The 19362-nt window shown below is 44.6% G+C and overlaps 1 protein-coding gene across 1 annotated transcript in view; it reads right to left on the reverse strand.

Moving 5' to 3' along the window:
* Window positions 1-255: 255 nt before the first annotated feature.
* The window catches only part of wnt11 (wingless-type MMTV integration site family, member 11), a 113346-nt gene continuing 94239 nt past the window's right edge, over window positions 256-19362 (reverse strand). The window contains exon 6 of the mRNA XM_072576816.1: window positions 256-384. Coding sequence (XP_072432917.1) covers window positions 366-384 — 19 coding nt within the window. The 3' untranslated portion in view covers window positions 256-365. The remainder of the gene's footprint in view (window positions 385-19362) is intronic.

The following is a 19362-nucleotide window of genomic DNA, read 5'->3' on the forward strand; positions in this document are numbered from 1 at the left end:
GAAGAGGATAATATAGAACTTCAAATGGAAGTGAAGAAGTGTGAAGTGATTCATTACAGTCGGAAGGAGTTAGACAGATGATATAAAGGAAAGGCAGCAATTCTAAACGAGATTCAGGAGCAGAGGGACCTGCGTTTAGATGTGCAGAATTCTTTAATGGTTGCCAGACTGATTGGCGGAAAAGTTTACAAATCATTCTGCATCCTGGCTCATGGGACTCTTCCGACACAGTGGCAGTGTCCTACCTCTGAGCCAGAGGCCCTTGGAAATATATCGCCGTTCCTTTAGTGTCGCTAAGTCAAAAGCCTGGAACTCCCTCCCTAACAGCATTTTGGGTCAACCTGGAGCACGTGGACTGCAGAGGTTCAAGAAGCAGAGGATGGTCTGAAAGAGAAAAACTTGGAAAGTCATGTTACACGTGTACAAAACAGAGCCATCGAGTCAGAGTTGTGCAGCATGGAAATAGATCCTTCGGTCCAACTCGTCCATGCTGACCAAAGGTCCTAATTGAATCTAGTCCCATTTGCCAGCATTTAAACCATATCCCTCCAAACCCTTCCTATTCATGTACCCATCCAGTTGACTTTTAAATGTTGTAATTGTACCAGCCTCCACCACTTCCTTTGGCAGCTCATTCCACACATGTACCACCCGCTGCAAGGAAATGTTACCTCTTAGGTCTCTTTTAAATATTTCCCCTCTCACCTTAAACCTATGCCCTCTAGTTTTCAACTCCCCTACCCTGGGAAACAGTCCTTGACTATTCACCAACCCATGCCCCTCATAATATTATAAAACTCTCCAAGGTCACCCCTCAGCCTCCAATGCTCCAGCTTATTCAGCCTATCCCTATAGCTCAAGCCCTCGAACCCTGGCAACATCCTTGTAAATCTTTTCTGAACCCTTTCAAGTATAACAACAACTATAGCAGGGAGACCAGAATTGCACATGGTATTCCAAAAGTGGCCTAAACAACGTCTTGTACATCTGCAAAATGATCTCCTAACTCCTCCACATGGTGAAAACCAAACAAACTGCAGAAGCTGTAAATCAGGAACAAAGCAAGAAATTGCTGGAAAAGTTCAGCAGGTCTGGCAGCAACTGTGAAGAGAAATCAGAGTTAACGTTTCAGGTCTGGTGACCCTCAGAACTTTCCCTCCACCCTGTCCGCTGCATATAAACCAACACTTTCCTAGCTACCATCAGCTCTGAGGAAGGGTCACCGGACCCAAAACGTTAACTCTGATTTCTTTTCACAGATGCTACCAGACCTGCTGAGCTTTTCCAGCAATTTCTGTTTTTGTTCCTATACTCAATACAATGACCTGATAAAGGCAAGCATACCAAACGCCTTCTTCACTCTTCTGCCTATCTGTGATTCAACCTTCAAGGAGCTATGAACCTGCACTCCAAGGTCTCTTTGTTCAGCAACATTCCCCAGGACCTTACCATAAAGCGTATAAGTCCTGCCCTGATTTGCCTTTCCAAATTTCAGTACCTCACATTTATCTAAATTGAACTCCACCTGCCACTCCTTGGCCCATTGGCCCATCTGATCAAGATCCCATTATACTCTAAGGTAACCTTCTTCACTGTCCATTACACCTGTCCTATTTTGGTGTTATCTGCAAACTTACTAGCCATATCTCCTATGTTCACAGCCAAATCATTTATATAAATGATGAAAAGCAGTGGACCCAGCATTGATCCTTGTGGCACACTGCTTGTCATCGGCCTTCAGTCTGAAAAACAACCCTCCAGCACTGCCCTCTGTCTCCTACCTTCAAGCCAGTTCTGTCGCCAAATGGCTAGCTCTCCCTGGATCCCATATGATCTAACCTTGCTAATTTTAGCTAGGCCTCATTTGGAGTATTGTGTGCAGCTCTGAGCGCCAAATGATAGTGAGAATGTGGAGGCTTTGGAGAGGGGGCAAAAGAGGTTTACCAGGATGGTGCCTGGACTGGAGTGTTTTAACTATAAGGAGAGGTTGAACAAACATGGATTAAGGATTGGAGGCTGAGGAGCGACCTGATAGAAATATGTAAAATTATGAGAGGCATGAATAGGGTGGATAGTCGGAGTCTTTTTTTTCCATAATGGAAATGTCAAATACATAGAAATATTGAAAACAGGAGCAGGAATAGGCCACTCAGCCCTTCAAGTCTGCTACCCCATTCAATATGATCATGGTCAATCAGGCCCCTGTTCTCACTTTCTCTCCATCACTGTTTGATCCTTTTAGCCCAAAGAACTAACTCCTTCTTGAAAACATTCAATGTTTTGGCCTCAACCACTTCCTGTTGCAGCACCGATCTGTAGCCGTCTGACCTACCCAAGTGAGTTCAAGGGAAATTACACACAGGAATAAATAACAGCCCAGCCTTCACCCTAGCAAATAATGCGTGTGCAGTGTATCCACTGGGTTCATGGTGCAATATGGCACTCAACACCTTCAGCTCTGGGAGCCAACTAGCCAATGGTGGGCCGGTCCCTCTGTTGCCTCTCACTCACACACCCCTCATCCACCTTCCCACTTCCCTTGCCCATCATTACCTTTATTTTTTCTGGCTATCTCCCTGGGGTTTCAGTTTTAATTGCCCATCTTTGGTTGTCCTTGAGCTCACACACGGTGTGATCATATAGCTCTGAGGCTGTAGTTACTCCATTCCGCATGTGTGTGCCATCTTTGAAACTGTCGTGGGGAAGTGTGCCCCCTATAGTCGGCAAACTGAACCATTTTAAAATTCTCGTCCTCACTTCCTTGCGGCCTCACTCCTCACTATCTCAGTCACTGCCTCCGGTCGCAGAACTATTCAAGATTTCTGTCTCTCTGAAATTTCTGTGTTCCTCAATTTAAGGCTCCTTGAACATTCCCAATTATAACTGCTCCATCATTGGTGGTGGCTGTATTCCTGATGAAGGGCTTTTGCCCGAAACGTCGATTTTCCTGCTCCTCGGATGCTGCCTGAACTGCTGTGCTTTTCCAGCACCACTCTAATTTAGACTCTGGTTTCCAGCATCTGCGGTCATTGTTTTTACCTGGTTGTACATCCAGCAAGGCCCCATGATTTGGAATTCCCTCCCTAAATCACTCCATCTCTCTCTATCTCCCTTTCCTCTTTTGCCTTGCTCTTTAAACTCTTGCACCACAACTGGAACTTCTCAAGTTAAAAAGTCTTGAGCAGGGCAAACTGTTTTAGGCCCTAATTTGCTAGTGATAACATCATTGGGGTTCTTTAATGGTGTGAGCTCCAGGTTAGATCCAATGGATCCTCCTTCACATAGGAATGGGCACACAAGGGGAAGAGCAGGAAAAGTTGTTTCAGGTCACGGTTCTGAAAGAGTTTGTGTTCATGTCAGGTTAGCTACATTCAAGGGGCTCTGGAGCCACATCTGAAGCACAGTTTTGATCTCCTTATTTAAAGAAAGATATCAATTCATTGGAAGCAGTTCAGAGAAGGTTCACTAGGATGATTCTTGGAATGGAGAGATTGTCTCATGAGCAAAGATTAAACAGGGTGGGACTCTACTCCCTGGAGTTTAGAAGAATGAGAGGTGATCTCATTGAAACATCCAGGATTCTTAAGGGGCTTGACAGGTTATTGCTGAGAGGATGTTCCCCCCGATGGGAGAGTCTAGGACCAGACGTCACAGTCTCGGAATAAAGAGGCACCACTTTAAGACTGAGATGGGGACAAACTTCTCCTCTCAGATGGTTGAGAGTCTTTGGAACTCCTTGTCACAGAGCTATGGGGGCAGAGTCCTTGTGTATACTTGAGGCTGAGAGAGATCCTTGATCAGTCAGGGAATCAAGGGTTACGGGGAAAGGGCAGGAAAGAGGATGTTAGAAATGTTGGAACAAGCATGATCCTATTGAATGGCAGAGCAGGCTTGAGGGGCTGAATAGCCTACTCCTGTCCTCATTTCCTATGGTCTTATGATGTGACCCAGAGTCTGGGTAGAGACCAGGAGCATCGTTGTGTCTAATCTTTTCTTGAGATCAATGTGCAGAAGAGGCTCCCGGAAGCTATGTGTTGGCATGATGACCGATGCACTCAGGGCTGCCCAATCCAGTGAGTGTTGACCAGGATTTCTATATTGTCTTTCAGAGAGAGCAGATATGTCTGTACCAGCTCCCTAAGCTCCTGGTCATTATAGAAGCATAGAAAATGGGAGGAAAAATTGGCTATTTGGCCCATCAAACCTATTCCACCATTCAATATGATCATGGCTGATTGCCCATCACATCTGCTTTCCTCCATACTCCTTGATCCCCTGAGGCCTAAAGCCTGACGAAATGTAATTGTATTTATTGCTAAACGTGCGTATCTAACAACTACAGTGATGAGGATAGATTGAAGAGGTTGGCTCTGTTCTCCTTGGAGTGAAGAAGACCCACAGGAAATTTGATAGAGTTTTTCCAAATCTGGTTGGACAGAGTAGATAGAGAGATAACGTTCCTGCTGGTAAAAGAGAAAAGAATGAGAATGCGTAGATTTAAAATAATGTGCAAACAGCGTAATGGTAGCATGAGAAAAAAACATCTTCACACAGCGAGTAGGTAGGATCTGGAATGCCCTACCTGGAAATATGGTGGAGGCAGGTTGGAAAGAGGTATTCAGTAGGGTGATATTTGGACAGAAATAGTGTGCAGGGATAGAAACATAGCATATAGGAGCAGGAGTAGGCCATTCAGCCCTTCGAGCCTGCACCACCATTATATACGATCATGGCTGATCCAACTCAGTCCCCTATCCCTGCTTTCTCCCTATACCTTTGATCCCTTCATCTATCTGCTTCTTGAAAACATGGGGAAGAGGCAGGAGACTGATGAACTAGGTAATGGAACTGGAATGATGGGCCAAGTGGCCTCTTCCTGCACCACAACAATCCTGTGATTCTGTGAACAGTGCCTCTTCTGAAGATTCTCTGTGATGGTATATCTTACAGCCACTAATTACTCAAAAGGTCCAAGACAAAACGAAGAGAAAGGGAGAATTGTGACAGAGAACAACTTCAAACATCCCAGTTCTACCCCCTGGTGGAGATGGCATATACCATGAGGTTCCTGGAGTGGTCATTTCAGAACATACAGTACCACCAGACTCTTCATTGTCATACACTTTCACCAAAATTCCATATCTCGCTGCAATAAATAGGGTGTCTGCTGGAGTCACAACAGTTGCACAGTTTGCAGTTGTGAAGAACGGCATATAAGGGTGGCACGGTGGGCTCACAGGATCCTGGGTTCGATTCCAACCTTGGGCAACTGTCTGCGTGGAGTGTGTACATTCTCCCTGTGTCTGTGTGGGTTTCCTCCCACAGTCCGAAGATGTGCTGGTCAGGTGAATTGGCCATGCTAAATTGCCCATCGTGTTAGGTGCATTAGTCAGAGGGAAATGGGTCTGGGTGGGTTACTCTTCGAAGGGTCGGTGTGGACTAGTTGGACCAAAGGGTCTGTTTCCACATTGTAGGGAATCTAATCTAATAGCAATTTGTTGTCATGTGGATCTTTACAAAAAAAGAACAGTAAAAAGTTTTATGGGTTGCCATATCATGGCACCTGCATAAATGACAGAATTATAGATAAGAAGGAGAAAAAGGTAAAAATTACATCAGTGTTCATTTCAGATCAATTTGAGTTTGGGGAAAGTCAATTAAGATGACATATTTGGGAATGTTGGAATACTCTCCCACCCCAGTTATAATCTCTTCCCACCTCTTTTGTCAGGCAGAAGATACAGAAGCTTAAACACATGTAGCAACAGATTCAAGAACAGCTTCTTCCCTGCTCATATTAGAACGCTGAATGGACCTCTCAAATTTCAAACCTAATGTTGATCTTGCCTGTTGTGCACTTTCTCTACAGCTGTAACTCTGTATTCCTCGCTCTGTTCAATCACTCTATGATCTTTGTATGGTGTGATCTGCTTTTACAGCATGCTAAACAAAACTTTTCACTGTACTTAGGTACCTGTGACAGTAATAAATCAAATCAAAGAAGACCTCCATACAGGACAGGACCACCAAGCCTGGAGCCCACTATGCCAAGCCAAAGAGGAGTCATATTGCTTGAAGCATTACCTCTATTTCTCTCATCACAGATAGCCAGACCTGCTGAGTTTCTCTGTGTTCCTGCCTTCCATTTTCCACCAGTTGCTACGCAATCACTGATGTTTCATTGGGGGAGGGAGGGGGGGTAACATTCCCATTTCTTATTGGGAAAGTCATGGGTACAAGCTCTATTCCAAGATTTGAGCTCGCCATCTACATTGATGATCCAGTGTCAGTACTGAGTGAATGTTGCAATGCTGGAGGTGAGGGGCTAAACCTAGACCCTATTTCCTGTTCTGCATTACCTTGACATCACCATTCTGAGGAAGGAATGGGGAGTTCTCTCCAGTGGCCTGGCTTATATTTAACCCCCTTCCCTCCCACAACCAAAACTGCTGAAACAGTTCATCTGCTTACATTGTGGTTTGTGGGAGATTGCTGTGTGAATATTAGCTGCCTTGCACCAAAGACTACAGTTCAACAGTACCCTGTTACCAACTGGTGTATCCTGATTTATATCCACTTGCCCTGGATGGGTGCAGTTCCAACAACACTCAAGAAACTTGACACCATCCAGGACAAAGCAGCTCACTTGAATGGCAACACATTCACAAACACCCACACCCTCCACCACCGATGCTCAGTAGCAGCAGTGCGTACCATCTACAAGATGCACTGCAGGAATTTAACAAGTCTCCTGAGACAGCACCTTCCAAACCCACGACCACTTCCATCTAGAAGGACAAGGGCAGCAGATACATGGAAACAACACCCCCTCCGAGTCACTCACTATCCTGACTTGGAAATATATCACCATTTCTTTACCATCGTTGGGTCAAAATCCTGGCATTCCCTTCCCTAAGAGCATTGTGGTTCTACCTACAGCATATAGACTGCAGTGGTTCAAGAAGGCACCTTCTCAAGGAGCAACTAGGGACAGGCAATATTGGTGCAAGCTGTGATCCCCACAACCTGTGAGTGAATCAAAACAATGTGCTGAAAGGTGCCATATAAATGTAATCCTCTTGCTTCTGCATCAGGATGTGGCAGAGCAAATCTGCAATTCCTCTGGTATAAAGGTAGCTTCACTCTCCAACTAACCCAGATTACACTTCAAAGTACCATTTACAAAATACAGGGGCAGAAAACATGTTACATTTCTCACTGTTGACATTCCTCTCTTCTTTGATCTTTAAAGTATTAAAATGAAAGGGTTTTGGTAGTGAGAAAATTCAAACCACAGTGTCTCTATGTGAGAGTGTGTGTTTCTCTACGTGTGTGTGTCTCTCTGTTTGTGTGTGTGTGTGTGTGTGAGAGAGAGAGAGTGTGTATGTGAGAGAGGGAGTGTGTATGTGTGTGAGAGAGTATGTGTGTGTGTGAGTCTGTGTGTGTGTGTTCCCATATTAGGCAACATTCTGGTAACTCTTTTCTGTATCCTCTCCAAAGCATCCACATCCTTCTGGTAGTGTGGTGACCAGAATTGTATGCAATATTCCAAGTGTGGCCTCATTAAAGTTCTACAAAGCTGCAACACAACTTGCCTATCCTTATACTCAATGCCCCTTCCAATATAGTCAAGCATTCTAAAAGCCTTTTTCACTCCCTTATCTACCTGTGCTGCCACCTTCAGTGATCTGTGGACCTGCACACTCTGATCTCTCTGCATATCAATACAGGCCATTCTGCTAATGTGAGTTCTATTAATGTGAATTTGCTGTAACACGATTGACGAATTGGGGACAATGTTTCTATAGCGTGAACTTTAAAGTGTGCATTGGTTATAACACAATTCCAGCCCCATTCATTTCAATGGTGCTGCTATTGTGTGATTTTCTTATAACACGGGATTACATGAGAATGGAATTACTGCATTATAGCAGAGCCCGACTGTACTCCGAAGGGTTCTGCCATTCACTGTATCATTTCCACCTGTACTTGACATTCCAAAATGCATCACCTCGCATTCGTCCAGATTAAACTCCATCTGCCATTTTTTTCTGCCTGTGCCTTCAACTGATCTATATCCTGCTGTATCCTCTGACAATCCTCCCCACTATCCACAACTCCAGCAATCTTTGTATCATCTGTAAACATAGTAATTAGATCAACTATGTTTTCCTCCTAATAATTTATGTATATCATGAAGAGGAGAGATCCCAGCACTGATCCTTATGGATCATCACTAGTCACAGAGCTTCATTCTGAAAAGTATCCTTCCACCACTATCCTGTCTTCTATGACTAAGCCAGTTCTGGATCCATCTTGCCAGCTCACCCCTGATACCATGTGATTTCACCTTTTGTATCAGTCCGTCATGAGGGACCTTGTCAAAGACTTTCCCGAAATCCACGTTGACAACATCAACTGCTTTTCCCTCATCAATCAGCTTTGTTACCTCCTCAAAAAACTTGATCAAGTTAGTGAGGTACGACCTCCCCCACACAAAACAATGTTGATAAGTCCATTTGTCTCTAAATATATTTAGATCTTGTCCCTGAGAATCTTTTCCAATAATCTCTCTACCACTGACATGAGGCTCACAGGCCAGTAATTTCTTGGATTATCCCCGCTATCCTTCGTAAATAATAGGACAAAATTGGCTATTCTCCAGTCCTCTGCGACCACACCTATGGCCAAAGGGGATACAAAGATGTCTGTCAGTGTCAAGTGTGTGCATGTATATGTGCGTGCGTGTGCATGTGTGTCTGTAAACATGTGTCTGTGAAAGTGTCTATGTGCTAGAGCATGTGTGGTGCGTGTGTGTGTGTATTTGTGTTTGTGTGTGTGTGTGTGTCTGCATGTGTGTGTCTGTGTATCTGTGAGAGGCTATGTGTGTGTATCTGTGTGTTTGTTTGTGTCTCTGTGACAGTGTGTCTATGTGTGTATGTGTGGGTGTGAATTTGTGTGTGTGTGAGAGAGTGTCTGAGTGTGTGTGTGAGAGAGAGTGAGTGTGTCTGTGTGAGAGTGTGTGTGTGTGTTTGTGTCTGTGTACCTGTGTGTGTGAGAGTGTGCATGTGTGTGTGTCTGTGTGTGTGTGAGAGAGAGTGTGAGTGTGTCTGTGTGTGTGTGAGAGACTGTGTGGGTGTGAGAGAGAGTGTAAGTGTGTCTGTGTGTGTGTGTCTGTGTGTGTGTGTGTGAGAGAGAGAGTGTGAGCGTGCCTGTGTGTGTGTGTGTGAGAGAGAGTGTGAGTGTGCCTGTGTGTGTGTCTGTGTGTGTGTGAGAGAAAGAGAGAGAGTGTGTGGGTGGGAGAGAGAGTGTGAGTGTGTGTGTGTGTGTGAGAGAGAGAGAGAGAGAGACAGAGTGAGTATGTTGGATGACAGCCATTGTTTGCCCTCCACAAACAAACAACATTCCCCAAGACCACCACAGGCAGTTTTCTTTTTCATTCATTGTATTAAGAAGCATTAAAATATGGAAAATAGGAGCAGGAGTAGGCTGTTCAGCCCTCTGAGCCTGCTCCCCCATTCAATATGATCCAACTCATGCCCTGTTCTTGCTTTCTCCCCTATATCCTTTGATCCCTTTAGCCCTAAGGAATGTATCTAAATCCTTCTTGAAAACATTCAATTTTTTAACCTCAATTGCTTTCTGTGGCAGAGAATTCCACAGGCTCCCCACTATCTAGGCGAAGACATTTCTCCCCATCTCAGTTCGAAATGGCCTACCCAGTGTTCCTAGGCTTTGACTTAATTTGAATTATTATTGTCACATGTACTGAGATACAGTGAAATGTATTGTTTTGCATGCTATCCAGGCAAATCATGCCTTACATAAATACATCAGGGCAATGGAACCGAATGCAGAACATAGTGTTACAGCTCCAGGGAAGGTGCAGAGAAAGATCCACTCTAATATATGAAAGGTCCATTCATTAGTCTGATGACGGCAGGGAAGAAGCTGATCTTGAGTCTATTGGTATGTGGTTCCAGACTTTTATATCCTCTGCCCGATGGAAGAGCACGAAAAAGAAAATAACTGAGTTGGGAGGGGACTTTGAGGATGGGTATATGAATTGAAAGGGTTTGGAAGGATATGGGCTGGGTGCTGGCAGGTGGGATTAGATTGGGTTGGGATATCTGGTCGGCATGGACAGGTTGGACCGAAGGGTCTGTTTCCGTGCTGTACATCTCTATGACTCTATGACTCTGTGTTGGCTGATTTCCTAAGGCAGTGGGAAGTGTAGATGGAGTCGATGGTTGGAAAGCTGGTTTGTGTGATGGACTGGGTTGGGTTCACAATTCTCTGTAATTTCTTGCGTTGCTGGGCAGAACAGTTGCTATACCACACTATGATGCATCCAATAGGATACTTTATATGTGCATTTATAGAAATTCGTAAAGGTCACTGTGGAGCTTCTAGTTCTGCACTTCCTGATTATTGGGAACATCCTTTCTGTGCTTACCCTGTCTGATCCTGTTACAATGCCATAGGTTTCTATGAGATTCTACACCCACATTCTCACTTGATACCCTCTTGTGGAACTTAATCTTCCCAAATTACAGATGGACCACTTCAGGAGTAAATCACTTCATGCACATGGAGGATAATGGAAACTTGAAACTCTCTTCACCCCAAAAGGCTGGGGAGGATTTGATTAGATTAGATTAGATTACTTACAGTGTGGAAACAGGCCCTTCGGCCCAACAAGTCCACACCGCCCCGCCAAAGCGCAACCCACCCATACCCCTACATTTGCCCCTTACCTAACACTATGTGCAATTTAGCATGGCCAATTCACCTGACCTGCACATCTTTGGACCGTGGGAGGAAACCGGAGCACCTGGAGAAAACCCACACAGACACAGGGAGAACGTGCAAACTCTACACAGTCAGTCGCCTGAGGTGGGAATTGAACCCAGGTCTCTGGTGCTGTGAGGCAGCAGTGCTAACCACTGTGCCACCGTGCCGCCCTATTTGGCTCAATTGTGGCTTGGAAATGACTGTTAGATAAAAGATATTTAACCAAAACAGATTCCTAGGATCAATTCTTCTTCCTCTTCAGTTCTCTACCAGCCGACAGGTCCCACAGTAACATGATCTCCTCCAAGGGTGGTGCAAACCTTTGCTTAAAGAATATTGAAGAATTCTGCTTCTGTCTCATCTTGAGAGAGTGAAATTCAAAGACATATCAACTTCTGTGTGAAAGTTCCCATTTTTTTTGTCCCAAAACAGGAAGCGTCCTTTTGCTATCAACCATGCCAAGACTCCTCAGAATTGTATCTCTTGACAATCAAGTCCCTTCTTCTGAACTCTAGAAGATGCAACCATACGCCATTCAACCTTCTCTGCCCTTTCCAAGTATTAGTCTGGGAAACCTCCTCTGATCTGCTTCCAATGTGTTTACATCCTTCCTTGAATAAGTTGATCAATCCTGTCCAAAATACTCTACGTTCGGTATCACAAGTGTCCTGTGTAACTGAAACATTACCTCTCTACTTCTGCATGGAATTCCCATCACAATAAACTACAACATCCTATGAACTTTCCTGATTGCTTGTTGTACCTGCACACTAGCCTTCTGTGATTCCTGGACTAGGACACCCAGATCCTACTACATCTCAGAGCTCTGCAACCTCTCACCATTTTGATAATATGCTTCATTCTCATTTTTTCTAATAAAATAGGCATTTTTATAGAAATTTTTCAATGTTATACTCTATCTTCCATCTCTTTGCCCACTTATTTAGTCTTTATACATTGTTGTAACCTCCTTATTGCCTCTCCACAGTTTACTGCTTATCTTGCAATTTTAGCAAATTTAGCACCTATGTTTTTGGTTCCTTCTTCAAAGTAACTTGTGTAGATTTTAAGGACGCTGCTCTGATCCCTATGACACACCACCTGTTACATCTTGAAAAGCTGAAAACACCCATTTATGTTCATTTTCCATTTACTGTCATCTAACCAATCTTCTATTGAATAGAACCTGAAAGAACCGCAAATGCTATAAATTGCTTCCAGACTCAATATCGAGGTCAATAATGTCAGGGCTTGAGCTCTCTCATGTCCTTACCCTATCCCCTATACAGCAGGACTTGTCGTCGTATAGTCACACAACCTATTGTTAATCACTAACTGTCACCCTCCTAGCCAGATTGTTATCCACACTTTTGTCTGTCCAACTGTTCATCTCTGTCTCTGGGCTCTATCCCATCTATCATTTATTCCTTTACACCTCCCCACACTCCACCACCATCTCCTGCATATAAACCAACATTTTCTAGCTACCATCAGTTCTGAGGAAAAGTCACCAGTCCCAAGATGTTAACTCTGATTTCTCTTCACACATGCTGCCAGACCTGCTGAGCTTTTCCAGCAATCTCTGTTTTTTGTCTCAAACTTCTATTGATGTCAATTTGTCACCCTAAACGCCATGAGCTTTTATTTTCTTCAATGCCTTTTTTTTTTGCAATTGTCTTCTGGAAATCCAAGTGCTTCCACCAATTCCCCTGTATCCACAATGTATGTTACTTCCTTGAAGAATTCAAACAAATTGGTTAAATGTGATTTCCCTTTCGCAAAACCTTGTTGAGTTGGCCTGATTGCCCTGACGTTTTCTAATCTCTGTAAAATTTCAATAGTAGCTTTGAACATCTTCTCTATGGTAGATGTTAAGCTGATTGACTGTTTCTTGCTCTCTGTCTCCTCACCTTTGCAAATAAACCAGTTACATTAACTACTTTCTAATATAAAGGAATCTTCCCAAATTGAGGGAATTTTGGAGAGTTAAAGCTAACACATCAGCAACTCAACTAGTCATCTCTTGAAGATTCTAGGATGAAATCCATCAGGACTGGGCAACATGTCACCTCCAACAGTTTCCTTAATGAGAGCAGTTTTCATGAGTTCCTCTCTCCCTTCCATTTCCTGGTTTACAGCTATTTCTGGGATAGGAAGCAGATGGTAAAGTGGAACAGCAGCCGAATCATGCATGATCATATGGAATGATGGAACAGATCTGATGGGCCAAATGGCCTTCTCCTGTTTGGTGTGTTGATGTGAAATTGAGGTGCATGATTTAATTAAATGATTGATCACCCACAAGGGGCATAAAAGGCTCTTGTGTAGTTTGCAAGACATAGAAACAATAGGAACAGGAGTAGACCATTCGGCCCCTTGAGTCTGTTCCACCTTTAAATGTGATTGTAGCTGATCTGTGGCCCATATCCCTTCATAACTTCATTTAACAAAAATATATCCATCTCATATCTAAAACTAACGACTGATCCAGTATCCACTGCCATTTGTGGTAGAGAGTTCCAAACCTCCCCCACCCTTTGTGTGTGAAGTTCTTCCCAACATCTCCCCTGAACAGTCTGATCCTAATTGTCAGATCATGCCCCTAGTTTTAGAATCTGCAACTAGTGGAAATAGTTTATCTTTATCTACCCTTGGTTTTTCCTGTTAATATCTTGAAGACTTTAAACAGATCACCCCTTAATCTTATAAATTCTGACAAAAATAGGCCTAATTTGTGGAATCCTTTCTCTTAATTTAAATCCTGAAGTCCAGGTATTATTCTGATAAACCTCCTCTGTACCCCCTCCAAGGCTAATCCATCCTTCCAAAGGTGTGGTGCCCAATCAGCTCGAAGTGCTTCCAGTGGGGTCTAACCAGGGTTTTGTATAACTGCAGCATAACCTCTGCATCCTTATACTCCAATCCTCGGGATATAAAGGCCAGAATTCCACTGCTTTCTATATCATTTTCTGCAGCTGTGATATTTTTAACATCAATGCTCATAGGCAGCATGGTGGCTCAGTAGTTAGCACTGCTGCCACAGCATCAGGGACCCAGGTTCGATTCCAGCCTCTGGTGACTGGCTCTGTGGAGTTTGCACGTTCTCCCTGTGTCTGTGTGGATTTCCTCCGAGTGCTCCAGTTTCCTCCCATGGTCCAAAGATGTGCAGATTAGGTGAATTGGCTATGCTTAAATTGCCCATAATGCTTAGGGATATGTAGGTTAGCTGCATTAGTCAGGGTAAACGTAGACTAATAGGATAGGGGAATGGGTCTGGGTGGGTTACTGTTCAGAGGGTCGGTGTGGACTTGTTGGGCCAAAGAGCCTGTTTCCACACTATAGGAATTCTGTGAAACTTTGATTAAGTCTCTTTGGATATCCACTATATTTAACTTAATGCCATTTAGAAAGTACCCTCATCTATCTTTGTTTTGTCTCTTATCCTCTTACTTACTTGTATTGAATTCTATCTGCCACAGTTTTGCCCATTCCCCTAGTCTATCACTATCCCTTTGTAATTTTATGTTATCACCTACACAGTCCACAAAGCTGCCTAACCTTGTGTCATCAGCAACTTACACAGGACCTAATGTGACATCATGGCTTGTAAATGTTAGACTGAATGCCTGGGGATTTGTTCATTTTGTCTCTGAGCTTAGGCTTTTCAAGATCTCCATCTTGATGTCAATATTACAAGTGGTTGGTCAACTTGAGCAAGGGATTAAAAGGTTGGTTAGGTGATAGAGCAGTGTGTGTTTCAATGGGAGGGTTGGTTTCCCTTCATCCATTTGACCATTGTTTATGTCTGTTATATTTGTTGTGGGACAGCATAGTGTTTGTAGATAGAGTGAGCAGTGATGCTGAGAAAGGGAAAGATTTAATTTTACGGTGCCCAGCTCCCGCTCATTCACTGCTTTTCCAACTCCCCCAAACATATAAATGGGACTTATAACTTTGCAACCAAACCCCCTCTGTATAATAAAGTCATCAGCACAGCAGCAAAGGGCCAATGGCATTTGAACATCCTTCCAAAAGACATCATTAATGCCAAGATAAACATTCTCAGCAGTCCTTTCCTGCACGGAAACTGGTTGTATGACTGCTCATAAAATGACTAATTTGATCCTTTATGCATTGCACTGGAGGTAGAGGTCACTCTGTCTGAAATGCCACTTGAGATTCTTTTCTAAGGTCACAGTTACCTAAAGACAGAGACGTCTTTGTGTTTTCCCTGGGTTTGTTTAAGTGAGCCGTAAATGTTAGCTTCTAGTATAGGGATAAATATGTAGAATCCTAATGAGATGTCATTGATAAATCCATCCCTCTGTGTGAAGTAAAGGGTTAACGATGCCTACATATGGAGCCAGTGCAGGAATTGAACCTATATTGTTGGCATCACTCACCAGCTGGCTAGTCAATTGAGCTAACCAGCTAGAGTTGTCAGCCCTCACCATCCTGTGAGGATAGTGATTTGAATAAAGCCTGTTGCTGCTTGCTCTCTCCTTTCCTAGGCTCCACACAGTGTGGAGATTAGATTCCCTACAGTGTGGAAACAGGCCCTTCAGCCCAACAAGTCCACACCTATCCTCCAAAGAGTAACCCACCCAGACCAATTTTCCTCTGACTAATGCACCTAACACTATGGGCAATTTGGCATGGCCAATCCACCAGACATGCACATCTTTGGACAGTGGGAAGAAACCAGAGCACTCAGAGGAAACCCACGCAGACACAGTGAGAATGTGCAAACTCTAGTCACCCGAGGCTGGAATCGAACCTGGGACCCTGGTGCTGTGAGGCAGCAGTGCTAACCACTGAGCCACCGTGCTGCCCTCTTTGTGGGATTGTACTCTGAAGGAACAGGTTATGGCACAGAGAGTTCAGTGAGCTAGACAGACAACAAGTGTAGTGACTGGGACCATGCTGACCTCATTAACTGCAAGGTTCTTGACTGGGATTATTAACCTGGGCCAATCAGGGAGCCCTGGCTGACAGAACTAAGCAGGAGTCTTCTCTTCTGCAGTTACGTTAGAGCCCGGGTGTCTCTGGAAAAGGAGCACGCGGTATCCACCAACACCCTGGAGTTGTTCAGGGAGAGGTGGGCGCCACAGGGAGTGGGGTGCATTATTTCCCTGTCTAACTCTATTTTGATTTAATCCCTGCCCTCCCCTTCACTCTCTGATTATGCAGCATTGCCCTTTGATGTGAAGAGCATTGCTTGTCACTGGTCACTCAGGTGTTTCCTTTCTTCCTAGTGGTGGAAAGTTAAATAAAGATTTGTGCACCTTCTGTCTTTACTGTGTCTCACACCTGCACACACACAACGTGGGTGGCTGGGGAAAGAATAAGCACTACCGCGGTTAGGTGGTAGTGTGGGGGTGGAGAGAAAAAAAACAGGAGCATCAGAAAAAAAAATAAGCAGGAGTCTTCCCACGCTCCTGATCGTCGGGCACCCAGTACGGAAGGGGGAAGGCAGGTCTTAAGACCTCTTGTGGGTCTGCTCCTGGGCCTGGCCAAACTGGCCATAAATAGGTCCAGGCAGCGGGCCGTGGTGGGGGTCGTTAGGGCCGACTGCCTGCCCTTCTTCCGCGGTTACGTTAGAGCCCGGGTATCTCTGGAGCAGGAGCACCCCGGAGTTGTTCAGGGAGAGGTGGGCGCCGCAGGGAGTGGAGTGCATTATTCTCCCTCCAATTCTATTTTGATTTAATCCCTGCCCTCCTCTTCACTGTTTGATCTTGCAGCATTGCCCTTTGATGTGAAGGGCAGTGCTTGTCACTGGCCACTCGGGTGTTTCCTTTCTTCCTGGTGGTGGAAACTGAATAAAGATCTGTGCACCTTGTGTCTTTCACTGCGTCTCACACCTGCACACACACAAAAGGAGTCTTAGAGAGTTCCTCATTCTAGGGACTGGCTCTGAGCTGGCTGGTCACAGCCAGTGTACTGGGCACATGTAATTAAAAGGTGATAGGACATTGGCCTCTGTGCCGTTATTTCCGCACGCTAAATGAGTGAGTTAAATCAAGAGTGAATATTCAGGAATCAAAAGGATGGTTAAAAGACAGCATATCTAAGGACAGATTTACTGGTGCTCCAAGCAGGCCAGGGAAGGCTCACTAGGCTGCTTCCAGGTATGGCGGAACTGTCTAATGAGGAGAGGGTGAGTAGGTTAGGTCTTTTCCCTGGGGTGGGTGGTCCAGAACTAGAGGGCATAGACTTAAGGTGAGAGTGGAAAGATTTAAAAGGGACCTAAGGGGCATCTTTTTCACACAGAGGGTGGTGCGTGTATGAAATGTGCTGCCGCAGGAAATGGTGGAGGTGGGTACAATTACAACATTTAAAAGGCTTCTGGATGGGCATATGAATTGGAAGGGTTTAGAGCGACATGGGTCAAATTCTGGCAAATGGGACTAGATTAGTTTAGGATATCTGGTCAGGATGGACAAGTTGGAGTGTACATCCATGCTGTACTTCTCTATGACTCTCTGACCGTATTGGGATATAGAAAAATGAGAGGAGAACTTATTGAAGCATATAAGATTCTTACGGGCCTTGACAGAGTGGACGTGGAAAGGTTGTTTCCCCTTGTGGGAGAGTCTAGGACCAGAAGGCATCATCTCAGAATAAGATGATCATTTGTTTAAGACAGGGATGGGGAGAGAAGTGCATTAGTGGTATTCCTGAGTGCAGAGGTATGTGAGACTGGGTCATTATCTATATTCAATGCTGAGATAGACAGATTTTAAATCAGTAAGGGAATCAAGGGCTATAGGGAAAGAAAAACAGGAAATTGGAGTTGAGTGTTATCAGATCAGCCATGATCTCATTGAATGTGGAGCAAGCTTTCTGGAGTGAGAGGCCCACGTCTGGTTCCAACGTCTCATGGTCTTAGAAAGTTAGTCACATACCGATATCAGCCCCGGTCAGCTGGCAGTCTTGACCTGGCAACTGTTGGAAGGGAAATGAGAGTTAATGTAGAAGAAGAATCAGTTGGGTAGGTAGCATTGAGACCTGGCCTGAGGCGGGCTTGGGTCGGTCTGAGAGCAGGAGGGGATACTGCCAATCACCCCACTCTGGCAATGGTGCCAACAGAAGTAGTGAAGGATTTGCTGATGACACAAAGGTCGGTACAGACATGACAACTGTGCAGCATTATCAATGGGCTCAGGCAGATTATGACAGAGAGACAGTAAAGACCGTAGATGCTGGAAGTCAGAGTCGATAGGTGTGAGGCTGGAAGAGCACCGCAGGTCAGATAGCATCTGAGGAGCAGGAAAGTCAACGTTTCCAGCTGAATCCCTTCGTCAGCCCTGCTCTTCAGATGCTGTCTGACCTGCTGCGCTTTTTCAGCCTCACACCTATTGACCCAGATTATGATATAGCTGGGGATCAGGCCTGTGTCTCGGCAGACAATATTTAATTTGGAAGAGTGCAGTCAGCAGAGCAAATGCTTAACATGAGCACACCATTCAGGGAGAAGTCTAAAAGAAATTAGAGAGGGCAAGAGATAGGAGCATTCCAGTTCACAACATGTGAAGCGTATTGCACGCAAAATGTTGCACAAAATGCAAGGTTACAGGCGTAACATTGAGTATACCCCGCATTTATTAGTACATTCAGCCAACCATATGACCACACCAGAGTGGGTGACACTGGCTCACAGCGCCGGGAGACCAGGTTCGATTCCAGCTTCAGGCGACTGTGTGGAGTTGCATATTCTCCCCGTGTCTGCGTGGGTTTGCTCCGGTGTCCTCCCACGTGATGTGTGGGTTAGGTGGATTGGCCATGCTACATTGCTCTGTAGTGCAGTCTAGGTGGGTTAGCCATAGGAAATGCAAGGCTACATGGGCAGAGGGAGGAACTGTGTCTGGGTGGAATACTGATGGTGGCAGGGGGGGGAGGCAGAGTGGTTGGTGCAGCTTTGATGGGCTAAATGGCCTTTTCCATACTGTAGAGATTCTGTTAAGGTGATTGGCAGGAGAATCAGAGGGGGAGGTGAGGAGGAATGTGCTTTCCTGGCATGTTGTTGTAATTTGGAATTCACTGCCAGAAACAGAGGCAGTAGCAGCATCATCAGAAACTTTCGGAAGGGCAGTGGACCAATATTTGAACAGGAAGCATTTGCAGGGCTGGGAGAAACAGGAGGGGAGTGTGCATCCAATTAAGCAGGTCTTTAATAATGGGCTGAATGGTCTCATTCTGAGCTGGATGATTCTGTAATTTATGGTACAAAAAGCTGTCATTATTCATGAGCAGGTCGAGTGAATAACATCACAAACACAAATGGAAATTGCTGAAGAAACTCAGCCAACCTGGCAACATCTGTGGAGAGCGAAGAATAGAGTTAATGTTTGAATGCAGTGACACTTCTTCTGAATCTTCAGATAGTCAGCATCCACAGCTCTTTGTTTTGTTGGTTTTATTAGAGTGGATAAACTGAACAATTGATTATTAAGGCAAAGCAACTTAATTTAAATATTGCAGAAAACGATATATTTTGTTGAAGCTTTTCACCTTGTGCACATCAGGACCTTTCACAAGAATACCAATGGGAAGACAAGCAACATTTGA

The sequence above is a fragment of the Chiloscyllium punctatum genome, chromosome 9 (genome assembly GCF_047496795.1).
Source record: "Chiloscyllium punctatum isolate Juve2018m chromosome 9, sChiPun1.3, whole genome shotgun sequence".
Classification (NCBI taxonomy): Eukaryota; Metazoa; Chordata; class Chondrichthyes; order Orectolobiformes; family Hemiscylliidae; genus Chiloscyllium; species Chiloscyllium punctatum.